Raw genomic sequence first — 13,075 nt, forward strand, 5'->3', positions numbered from 1 at the left:
TTTTTATAGTACTTTTTATAAAATTCTCTGACAAAATATAAATAGATTTTATAGAAGATCATTCAATCTTTTTTAATGAAATATAGTTAATACCTAAGTCTATTAAAATAAATATTTCTATTTTTTCTCACAAAGTAATGTGTGTTTTAAAAAAAAAATTCAAAAATCCCGGTCAAGATCAAAATTCACTGTCTTTTCCCGGTTTCCCGGTCCAGCGGCCACCCTGATAAAACTTAATCACGAATGTCTAAAACTATTCTCATTATGAAAACTTAATATTTCTCACGAACAACTGTACGATTGAATAGAAATGATAAATATACAATATAAACGTCAAAGGACAAAGGACAACACATTCTTAAGGTGCTTCTATTACGGAAGCTTCTACGCGCCACCCTGCGGCACTCACTCGCTTTACGAGGCACAAGGCAAATGTCGTTTGAAGCACCCTGCTAGTGAATGCCTTGTACGATGCCTCGGTGTGTGCCTCGTAGGGTGCCTCGATGCGTGCTTTGTGCGACCAGTAGTAGACCAGTGTTTTGAAATTTTAAACGGCTTTAAGGGTGAAGTCCCATGGCAGCGTTTTGCGTTGCGTTTTGTAACTAGCCCATTAGTGCAAATATAGCAAACATTAATCTCCATCTCTCTCACACTCATTGCCTAGTTACAAAACGCAACGCAAAACGCTGCCATGGGACTCCACCCTAAATGTAAATCAGAATTCTCAAAAAAAAAATTTGACTAGTTCAGGTTAAATTAATAGCTAATTGCTGTTAATATTTTTAAATTAAAAAGTGTAAATTTTAGAATAATTGAAGGGTGGCATGACAAAAGGGAGTCAGCAACAATTTTTCGAAATTGAGATATTTTTAGAAAAAAATCAGGTAAATTCTTTTACACAGTTCTGTAAAAGGATTTTCTTGTAAATTGTTTTTTAAACTCGTTTTTAATAAAAATAAGAATAAGACAATAGCCTACATATTTTTACTTACAATGCAATTCAGTTAAAAAACAAAAGAAAAGAATATTATTATGAATAGATTAATATCGTTAAAAATATTTATTTCTTTTTTATATCATTAAATATATATTAAATTTCTCTGAAAAACTGTATGTCTATTTAGAAATAATTTTTATTCTTTATCTAATTTTCAATAATTTAAATATTATTCTTCTGTTAATTTTTAAATATTCCTGTTTGTAGTTTACATTTGATAATTTCTATACTTTTTACTTTCAAAAGTTAACATTAAATTAACAATTTTCTTGAAAACAAACAACTTTTTCAAAGCAAACTTTTTTGCATTCAATTCGTCATTTCAATATTAAAAAACTAATTTTTCAGTTTTTCTTTAAACTGTATATTTTTTAACAATTATAATTTTATAACAAAATATGCGCATTTGACGTAACCACAAAATAGTACACTTTTACTTATTTTTCTCACTAATATGTAGGTTGTAGGTTTATCTTCATAAATTTTATTTCTACTGATTGAGCGAAATAGTATTTCCAAACGGTTTTTTTTAGATTTTTCTTTAATGATCAGAAAAAATTTTTAATGTGTTATTTTCGTTTCCTGTAAAATCGTTAAATTGTTGCTTGACCATTTTTGTCATGCCACCCTTCAATTACAAATTTTGTTGAATCTTGTTTTAGATTGTAGTGAGGGTGTTGAAATGTTTCTTTTACTTGAGTATAAAATGTCAAGGTTATGTTTTCACCATTTTCACCTACCAAAAAAGTTATTTATGACAAGCTGCAAGTACGATTCAATATATTTTTATATATGAGGATTGAATTCAATAATTATTCAAGATGTACATATTTGCTTAAAATTTTTAAGACAACTAGAGGTTATATAACCTATCTCTCAAGTAAAAATACATTTCAACACCCTCACTACAATCCAAAAAAAGATTCAACAAAATTTGTAATTATTCTAAAATTTACACTTTTTAATTTAAAAATATTAACAGCAATTAGTTATTAATTTAACCTGAACTAGTCAAATTTTTTTTTTGAGAATTCTGATTTACATTTAAAGCCGTTTAAAATTTCAAAACACTGGTCTACTACTGGTCGCACAAAGCACGCATCGAGGCACCCTACGAGGCACACACCGAGGCATCGTACAAGGCATTCACTAGCAGGGTGCTTCAAACGACATTTGCCTTGTGCCTCGTAAAGCGAGTGAGTGCCGCAGGGTGGCGCGTAGAAGCTTCCGTATTCTATACCTCCGGTGGATTGGTCAAGCAATCGGCTTGATGAATTTTCACGGTCGGAAAATGTACTTTCATGGCGGGTATTTTTGAATAAGTAAATGTTGAAATGGTTTTTACTTGAAAATTTATTTTAAAAAATGATTTTATCATAGGTAGAAATTCTTTTGAAAGTAATGTTAAGAACATGTTTTATTTTAAAAGTTATCAAATTTTAATTCAAAATGTTTTAATTTTCCAAAGAAGTGTAAAAAGCCTAATGTTTTTGAAATGCTAGTACAGACGGTACAGACTGTTTGTTATGAATGTACATAACCTAGCGTTGTGTTATCGTGCTTGTGATATTATTATATTCTAAATTTAATGATTTAATTATATTAAATAATCAAAATAATAATGAACAGATAACACAACGCTAGGTTATGTACATTCATAACAAACAGTCTGTACCGTCTGTACTAGCATTTCAAAAACATTAGGCTTTTTACACATCTTTGGAAAATTAAAACATTTTGAATTAAAATTTGATAACTTTTAAAATAAAACATGTTTTTTAACATTACTTTCAAAATAATTTCTATGATAAAATCATATTTTTAAATAAATTTTCAAGTAAAAACCTTTTCAACATTTACTTTTTCAAAAATACCCGCCATGAAAGTACATTTTCCGACCGTGAAAATTCATCAAGCCGATTGCTTGACCAATCCACCGGAGGTATAGAAGCACCTTTAACCTATTAACACATAAGGCCAACATTATGGAGAGTCTACAACTCCACAAAAAGCACTTGCACACACTTCACTTTTAAGAAGATTAGAAGTTTTGAAACCAGGGGGCAAATCTTAGGTAGCGGGGATACGTAAAGCGTAAAATCCGTAAAATAAGGTCAATGCACAACTGCTTTGCGAACCTTAAGGCTGCGGTTACACCTCTGCAGGCAGCCTGTCTGCCTGCAGGTTGTCATGGTAACGTACAATAGTAAGAGAGTCAGTGACTTCAAACTTCTCCCTTACTCTCGTTGCTCCTGCCTGCGCAGGCAGGCAGCCTGCAGAGGTGTAACCGCAGCCTTAGGCCGCAGTCCCATGGCAGCGTTTTGCGTTGCGTTGTAATGAGAGAGAATGCAGCAAACGTATATTTGCGTCTTTTTCTCTCCCATTACGACGCAACGCAAAACGCTGTCATGGGACTCCACCCTTAGAGTGCAGTCCCATGGCACCGTTTTGCGTTGCGTTTTGTAACTAGGCAATGAGTGTGAGAGAGATGGAGATATATATTGGCTATATTTGCACTCATGGCCTAGTTACAAAACGCAACGCAAAACACTACCATGGGACTGTCATAGGGCCGTTCCAGAATGGACTCAAATGGTCTCGACGCAAACGCAGACGCGACGCGTCCCAATGCTAAAGGTGCTTCTATACCTCTGGTGGATTGGTCAAGCAATCGGCTCGATGAATTTTCACGGTCGGAAAATGTACTTTCATGGCGGGTATTTTTGAATAAGTAAATGTTGAAAAGGTTTTTACTTGAAAATTTATTTAAAAAAATGATTTTATCATAGAAATTTTTTTGAAATTTATGTTAAAAAACATGTTTTATTTCAAAAGTTATCAAATTTTAATTCAAAATGTTTTAATTTTCCAAAGAAGTGTAAAAAGCCTAATGTTTTTGAAATGCTAGTACAGACGGTACAGACTGTTTGTTATGAATGTACATAACCTAGCGTTGTGTTGTCGTGCTTGTGATATTATATTCTAAATTTAATGATTTTATTATTATTATATTAAATAATAATCACGAAGTACGTGATAATAATGAACAGACAACACAACGCTAGGTTATGTACATTCATAACAAACAGTCTGTACCGTCTGTACTAGCATTTCAAAAACATTAGGCTTTTTACACTTCTTTGGAAAATTAAAACATTTTGAATTAAAATTTGATAACTTTTAAAATAAAACATGTTTTTTAACATTACTTTCAAAATAATTTCTATGATAAAATCATATTTTTAAATAAATTTTCAAGTAAAAACCTTTTCAACATTTACTTTTTCAAAAATACCCGCCATGAAAGTACATTTTCCGACCGTGAAAATTCATCAAGCCGATTGCTTGACCAATCCACCGGAGGTATAGAAGCACCTTGAATTCAATTATTTTCTACAATTTTCAACTAAACTTCATCTCTGAATCAATTGATTTAAATAATTTTCCAAAAGTTCTTTTAGAATTCATAATTATATTTTAAAATAATTTTTGAAAGATAATAGTTTTTCAATTTTGAAAAATTTCCAAACAATTAAAATTTGGTAAAATCTTTTAAAAATAATTGAATTTCTTAAAAAAATTTTAGTATAATTTAAAAAAACTAATTAATTTTTTGACTAATTTTACATAATTAAAAATGTTGAACATGATTGTTGACGGATGCTGCGTCTGCCGACTGCGCTGGTGAAAAAAAACAATTGTAGAAAGCCCCTTTGCGGATATTGACAAACAGTCGTTCCTAAACAACCTTGAAGTGAAAGATTTTGGATTAAATATAACATATACGGTAGCCCATCTCTGTCAACAAAAAGTGCTTATTCTAACCTCTTTTATGGTAGTTGAAGAATAATATTGTAAATATACTATAGAAATTCATTTTCATCTTAAACTAATCAATAAAAGTTTATTTTTCATACAATTTTTTTTAAACATAAGAGTAAATTAAGTATGTCAGCAGAAGTGGTGGAAAAATTACCGAATTTGCAAATAGGGCCTGATCCTAGTATAAGTTATCCAATTCATGTACAATATTGTGGAAACTGCTCTCTTCCTATAGAGGTAATATTTAGTACTTTATTGAACGTTTCAAATGAAATAAAATAACAATTAAATTGTCAATTTTATTTTTATAGATGAAAGTAATTTCTTATGCAATTTGTCAAACTTCTTATTTAAAATTTACTAAGTGTCAAATAACATTTATTACTTGTTGAATTTTAGTTACAAACTAAACAATTTTTTATTTAAAACCTTCTGATATTGGTGAAAATTTATTAGAAAAAAATAAGTGTAGTGAAAATTTATTAATCTATTTCTATTGATTTTTCTTTCAATTAAATTCTTATTTTGCTCCTTTTTATCGGCTTTTCATAGAAATAATGAATTTCGGAAGGAAAAATTTATAGAAAATGATTATAAATTGAATCATCTCCAAACAAACCCTTTTCTCTATCTCATGGGCCACTAATGTTCATGAGCATTAATTATTACGGAGTGTCTATTCGGCCAGTTAACTGTCAAAATAAGGTGGTTTAAATATTCTGCCAGTGAACTGGCAGAATAAGTTAGTTTTCTTATTTGGCCAGTGTATCTAAAAAAATATACAATTAATATCTAAATCAGGCCAAATAAAAAAGGGACTCTATTTGGCCAGTCAAAATAAACAGTTTTTAATATTTCAATATACGGGCAAGCTGCCATTTTGATAAATTAAAAAAACAACCAAATAAATGAAGTATGTAGAGACAATTTAACAAAAAGGGTGCAAAAGGTGAAAAAGTAAAATCAGGGAAATGACAGAAAACAAATTTTTTTGGTAGGTATAAATTAAGAAAATTGAGCCATTTTTCGATTTATTTTCAAAAACTGCAACAAAATACCTCATCTTTTAGTATAAAATGCAAATTATTTTCATTTTATAGTGCGAAAAAAAACTATAACAAATTTTTCAAAAATTATTCTTGAATCATTTTTTAAAACAATTGAAAACAATTATTTCTTTCAGGTATTTTTTTACAATTTTTGAAAATCAACTTTTGAAGAATTTTCATTGTAAATTTTGAAAATTATTGAATTATAAATTTCATGAAAATTCTTTAAATGTAAATTTAAAAATGAAAATTAATGAAAAATAGCTTCTAATTTTTTAAAATTCAATATTTTCAATTAAGTACATATTTCTAAAAATTCAGATATATACAAAAAGTAATAACATTTTAGAATTATTTTTAACATTTTGGAGAAAAAAAACGTGTTCAAAATTTTTAATTAAAATTCCATAAGAAATTAATTAGTTTTTTTTTAAATTATACAAAAATTCTTTTAAGAAATTCAATTATTTTTGAAAAATTACATTAAAATATTATTAAAAACTAATTCTTCGAATTGTTTTATCATAATTTTTTAAGATTAAATTATTTTCGAACAAAATAAATAAAAATTGATAAAAATTTACTGTTTTAGATTTTGTTTAAATTTCTGAGAAATGATGGTCATATTTATAAATAAAATTCTTCAAAATTTCGATTATTTTTATTTAGATACTTTTTTCAAAACTTCAATTATTTTTAGAAGATTTTCAATTGTATATAATTAAAAAACTATTATCTTTCAAAAATTATTTTAAAATATTTTTAAAAAATTAATTGTAAGAATTAAAAGAATTAAAAATTTGTTGTAATTTTTAGAAAATATTATACCTTAATAACTTAAGAAAAAAACATGGACAATTACAATTATTATAAAAAATTTACTTTTTGTATTTGAATAATTAAATTCTAATAGAACTTTCGAAAAATTGTTTAAAATAATTGATGTAGAGATGAAGTTTGGTAGTAAATTATAGAAAATAATTGAATTTAGAAAGGATTATAATTGTTATTTTTGAAAATTATTAAAATTCATAAATTTTACTCATTTTCCGTAAACTTTCATATTTTCCTGTAAAAAAAATTTGTCAGGGAATATAATTTTAATGTCAGTAAATTGTCAGGAAAATTGATAATCTGAAACTTGTGACCACCCTGACAATATATTAGGTATTTTTTGGCCTATTGAAAAGTTATAATTTAAATAACTTTACCGATTTAGGAAGAAATTATAAGAAAACTTCGTAAGACACAAATTTTAGGAAATGTGTGCAGAATAAAAACAAATTGCTTTTTTTCCTTCAAATGTGCATCAAGAACTTCTTCTATACTAACAACAAAAATAACAAAAAGCATAAGGTGCTCCTACTTTATTCAAAAATTTTAAACGAAATGTCTATCTTGGGGCTCTTTTCCCTATATATTTATTATTTTTATAATATTAATTATAATATAAATTTTAACAAAAATTTCTTAATAAGTTTAGTTCATGTCACACTTAAAGCAGATTTACCCGTTTTGGAATTTTTTTAAAATTTTTTATAAGATTGGTTAAAATGTTAAATAAACAAACAAACATCCAACAGATATTTATACCTGATGGGCGCTTTATTAATACAATGGCCAAATAGTAAAACCATCTTATTTTGCCAGTGCACTGGCAGAATTATTTAGTCATCTTATTCTGCCAGCTTTTCCCTTATTTCTAGTTACTGGCCAAATAATTAAACCACCTTATTCTGCCAGTTAACTGGCCGTATAGACATGGTCTAATTATTAACCGTTTCTATCCCCTCAACTACCCTAATTTCAAGAAACAGCCCCTAAGAATGTGCAAACCATTTAGTCCCAAATGTACGTTTTTTTCTCTTCATATTTGCACTTATCATTTTCAAAGATGGTGGACTAAAAAAATTCGCAAATCATGTTTCTTATGTATTTTTTCGTCCTCTTTCAGAATCGGCAAAAAAATTTAACTTTTGACTTAAGCATTAAAAGTTGTGATTATTTAAACAAAAAAAAAACACAGAATTTTTTGGTTTTTGTTTCATTAAAACTATATTTTTGATTGGAAATCGCTTCAGAAAAATTTTGGACTGACAAAATATCGCGTTCAAAATGTATGACTTATCATTTAGGCATTGCTAGAAATTTTTATTTTTTCGAAATTCAAAATGAAGGCTCAAAAATGGCAGACAAAATATCTAAAATTTTGAATAGTCAGAAAAATAAATTCTACACACAGTTTCTCATCACAAATGACTAAAATTGGTATACAAATAACATCCATTATAAAATTTTATCACTGTGACTAATTTAATATATTTTAAACAATTTTTATAAACAAATTGATTTTTTTAAAGTCACAAATATTGAAAAAAATTTGTTTGTTTACAAATCGCTCTTATTTTGATAGTTGCAATGAATGTTGAGGATCAAAATTGTTTAATATTTTTATTTAACAATGTTATAAACAATTTTATAAACAAATTAAGAATTGACAATAACTGAAGCTAAAATATATTGTCTTCTTTCACCGACTTTTTTTTACTGTTCTCTTAATGAATCTTTGAAGTGAAAATTATTGATCACAATTATTTAACAACTTTATAAACTATTGTTATAACCAAATTTTAAATTAACAACAAGTAAATAATGTAGAAATTTCGTTTTTTCCTTTACTATTTTTTTCTATAGGATTAATGAATCTTGAAACTTTAATTTATTTACTAATATTTTTCAATAGAGTTATAAACAATTGTTGTAAACAAAATTATATTTTAACAACAATTGAATATAAAAAAAATAGTTTTACTTTTAATATAGCTACTTTTTTCTATGTTATTTCTATGTAAGAGTAATGCCAATACCAGCACTTTACCTTCAGTTATTGTAGCTAAATAATTTATTTACAAGAATTGTTTATAACTTTGTTAAAAATATTTAGAATTAAATTTAAGTTTCAAGATATATGAACCCTATAGAAAAAAGAATATTAAAAGAAATAGTACATTGTACAACTAGTGGCGAAGAGTGAAGTTTGCGGCTCGAGCGTAGCGAGAGCAGCAATCGCTCGAGAAATACATTCTTTCACCACGAGTTGTGCACTACGTTTTCTCCAACGCCTTGCGAGGAAAGGTTTCTTCGTGAGTTTCGTATAATTTTAATTTAACGTCTGCTTATCTTTAATATAATAAAAGGCGAATGTTTTGAGTGGGGAAGAAGTTAGATACAAAATAAATCTCGGTCAAAGAACAAGAAAAAAGAATAAATTCATGACTTACTTTTGCCACGCCAAATTTACTTTCGCCACGCTCTTCAGAGCAGTTGAGAAAAGTTCTACTTTCGCCACACTTTTCTACCAAGAAAAGTTCTCCTTTCAGAGCAAGTGTTGGAGAAAAACTCTTTTTTTATATTCAATTGTTGTTAAAATGTAATTTCTTTACAACAATTGTTTATAAATTAATTGAAAATTATTAGTAGGTAAATTTGTTTATAACATTGTTAAATAATGTTAAACAATTTTTATCCTCAACATTCATTGCAAATATCAAAATAATAGCGATATGTAAAAAAACAAATTTTTTTCAATATTTGTGAATTTAAAAAAATTGTTCAATATAATTTTAATTCTAGCTTTCACACAATGTAAAGTTAAATCATTTTAAATTTAAAATATTATTTTCTTTATAACTTTACGTGTGAAAAATAATATAAAATTAATTTTTCTCCAGACTAAAACATTTTAAACTGCCCATAAAATGTAAAACAGCATTTGAAAAGTTAAATATATAATCCTTGATTGAAAAATCCATGTATTCTTAGGATTATCCTAAAAATTAGTTCCAATTTAATGCATATTTTAAAAGTTCTTAATTATTAAATAATAGGGGAGAGTCGGTAGTGGCGAGACACGCTTTGTTTTTTTTTGTGTAGGACTCATATTTTCATGAATATTTGGTCTGCTTTTGTGCAGACAGACTAGTGAGACTATCTTTTACAAATTTACATAATATAGATAGCATATGTCTTCAAAAAAAAAGTTATTACCGAATTTCAAAAATGTCCCGCGACTACCGACATTCAAAAACGTCGGTAGTGGCGAGACATTACTTAAAATATTTGCCGTTAACCAAATTTTGAAAAGTTTAATTTTATAAACACTTTTTCATACGAAGAATAAAACTTTAAAACTTGCTTAAAACTATTGACAGATTAAAACTATAAAAAAACTGTATTAAAACTATAGTGACAGATTTTACATCCAGAAAGTGTGTATCATATAAAAAAGCTTCAACAGAATAAAACTTTACTTTTACACCAAAAAAAGCAACACTGTCAACTCAGCTGTTTGAAATATCGCAGTGTCTCGCTATACCCGCTGTCCCGCCACTGCCGACAACGCCCTAAATAATTTAAAAACAATAATTACATAATAATTAATAATTTGTTAATTAAAATTATTAGCAATCAACTTTAGAAACAATAAATCAAATTAATAATTTTTAAGGGTAAACATTGTAATTGTAAACATTTCAGAAAAAATTAATTTTTTTATTGGCTTGAAAAATTCTTTGAACTTTCTAGAATAAGGAACAAAAGGTTTTATACATGTCCGAAATCGATTTCATTGAAATATCAAGCTTTTTACTGGAGAATTTTACCTTGCATAAAACATGTATTACAAAAATGGCTCCAGTGCCGCCATTTTGGAATATTAATATTTTTTTTAATATTTTGAATCGGAGTTTTTACTATATATTTAAACAATTGTTATAAACAATAAAGTGTCGTTTTTTGGGTCGAAAAATGAGTTTTTTTGTTCAAGTGCTTGCCAATTACACAAAAATAAATATTTTTAAAATCCGCTACGAATTTCTGCTAAAATCGTAGAGTATTTCCAAAACTCCGTAAAGTATTTTTTCATATCCAAGAGTCAGCCGTTTTCTTGATATCCTATAAAGTTGCATAGAATTGAGATACAAGGTTTGCAGATTAAGATTTTTCATATTATTTTATATATTAATTTAATTAACATTAAGCAACATTTTTGTGTCGTCATTTTGACCTCCAATTTCATTTTTTGTAAGGAAAGAAGGTTCTGTGATCCCTTTATAGTTATAAATTATTTTATTTTGAAGTTTGATTGATTGAAATTAAATATACTTAATGATAATTTTAACAATTTGTTAAATTTCAGTACTGCGAGTACTATCCAGAATACGAAAAATGCAAACAGTGGCTTGAAAGAAATTTACCATCAGAATTCGAAAAAGTTAAGCTCGGTAAGATGATTCATATTCAAATGACTAAAATAATATATTTATTTTAAAACACAAAAAAAACCACGTCAACTTTGAATAAAATTTTTAAAGATTTCTGTTAGAGTTGTGCAAAAAGCTCGAGGCTCGAGGCTCGAGCGAGCTTTTTCGAGCTTTTCATTTTTCGGGCCGAGCCGAGCCGAGCCTAATCAGTTCGAGCTCGAGCCGAGTTCGAGCCGAGCCGAGCTGTGTAAAAAGCTCGAATAGTTTCGAGTACTCGAGTTAATTCGAGTACTCGAATTTTTCGAGCACTCGAGGGAATTCGAGTACTCGAATTTTTTCGAGCTCTGAGTAAATTCGAGTTCTAGAGAAAATTCATAGAATTTTCGCATTTATTATATTTAGCAAATAGAAATATTGATTCAGTAATTCAAAAAAATTCGAAATTTTTTACTTATTAATAGTTTTTTTAGTAAGTCAAAAGCTCGAATCCATTCGAGTACTCGAAAAATTCGAGTACTCGAATTCACTCGAGTGCTCGAATTTAATCGAGTACTCGAATTTACCCGAGTACTCGAATTTTTCGAGTACTCGAAGTCACTCGAGTACTCGAAAATTTCGAGTACTCGATACATCGAGCCGGCTCGGGCTCGGCTCGGCTCGGCCCAAAAAAATTTCGGCTCGGCTCGGCTCGACTTTTCGAGCTTTTTGCACATCTCTAATTTCTGTAAAAGTAAAAACATTTATGAAAATCCATAGTTCAAAACGAACTAAAGAAACTCTTTTAACCATTTTTCGAAATTAAAAATTTTTAACTTTTAATAACAATTTTATAAACAATGTGTACTTTTGAAGCTTTCTAGAGCAAGCATTTTATTAATTTTTATTAATTTAATGAAACTTTATCTAACAAATGCGTCATTTAGTTAATTATTACAGATTATTATTGCATTATACAGATTTTTTTTAAATGATGCAAAAATATGTTATTGTAAAAAAAGTTATAAAAATGTTAAATTTCGAAAAATGGTTAAAAGTGTTTTTTTAGTTTGTTGTGAACTATATATTTTCATAAATATAAAAAAATTGATAGTACAAATTTAAAAAAAATGTAGGGTCAGGCTTTGCCAAACGGATCAGCTAAAATTAAATAAATATTGTTATTTCTGATTTAGAAGTTTGTTATATATCTTGTTTGTATAATAATCAGCAGAAGATGGAAGTACAGAGGCTGGTGGAGGAGGAGGAGGGGGTGGAGAAGATGAGAAAAAGCGACAGAAACGAGGCGGCAAGGGAATGCTAAAAACAAAAAAGAAGGAAGATATCCCTAAGTTGGTAACCGTGTCCAGAGCACCTAGAGGAAAGAAAAAGTCTGTTACAGTAGTGACAGGATTAAGCACTTTTGGTAGGACGGCTTAAAATATCATTTTTTTCTATTAGTCTTGTAATTATTTCATCTTCTTCATATTGAATCTATTTTTTCAGATATTGATTTAAAAGTAGCTGCTAAGTTTTTCGGAAGTAAATTTGCGTGTGGATCTAGTGTCACTGGTGAGGATGAAATCGTAATTCAAGGTGATGTAAAAGACGATCTGTTTGATGTGATTCCCGAAAAATGGCCTCAGGTTTGAAACAATTTTCGTTTTAGTATTATTATCAAGAATATTGCTTCGATAATAATAATTTAAATGTAAATATTTAATTTCAGATTGATGAAGATTCAATAGATGATTTAGGAGACCAAAAGAGATAATAGGTGACTGAAATTTTCTGTAAAGAAATTGCAGAAACTACAAAATTCACAATTTTGAATATTTTTTACTTTTGTGTCCTGAACTCTAAAAATGTACTTTTAGACTCTAATTATGTACAGAATTTTATCTTAATACATACATTTAATATGCATTGATTAAAGATAATTTTTTCCTTATTCTTGTGATGTTTTAATT

General features: G+C 28.0%; 1 protein-coding gene across 2 annotated transcripts; it reads left to right on the forward strand.

Annotated features, from left to right (window-relative positions):
• Positions 1-4,782: 4,782 nt before the first annotated feature.
• On the forward strand, positions 4,783-13,031 carry LOC122505276 (density-regulated protein homolog). Of its 2 annotated transcripts, none has more exons than XM_043616783.1 (5): positions 4,783-5,056; positions 11,066-11,150; positions 12,337-12,531; positions 12,612-12,751; positions 12,835-13,031. In XM_043616783.1, exons 1-5 carry the CDS (start codon positions 4,946-4,948, stop codon positions 12,877-12,879), a joined length of 576 nt encoding a protein of 191 aa, XP_043472718.1. In that variant the 5' UTR covers positions 4,783-4,945; the 3' UTR covers positions 12,880-13,031. The 2 variants fall into 2 exon arrangements, with proteins under 2 accessions (XP_043472718.1, XP_043472719.1); XM_043616784.1 differs by having other exon boundaries at positions 12,340-12,531.
• Positions 13,032-13,075: the final 44 nt, after the last annotated feature.

The sequence above is a fragment of the Leptopilina heterotoma genome, unplaced genomic scaffold (genome assembly GCF_015476425.1).
Source record: "Leptopilina heterotoma isolate Lh14 unplaced genomic scaffold, ASM1547642v1 Lhet_351, whole genome shotgun sequence".
Lineage (NCBI taxonomy): Eukaryota > Metazoa > Arthropoda > Insecta > Hymenoptera > Figitidae > Leptopilina > Leptopilina heterotoma.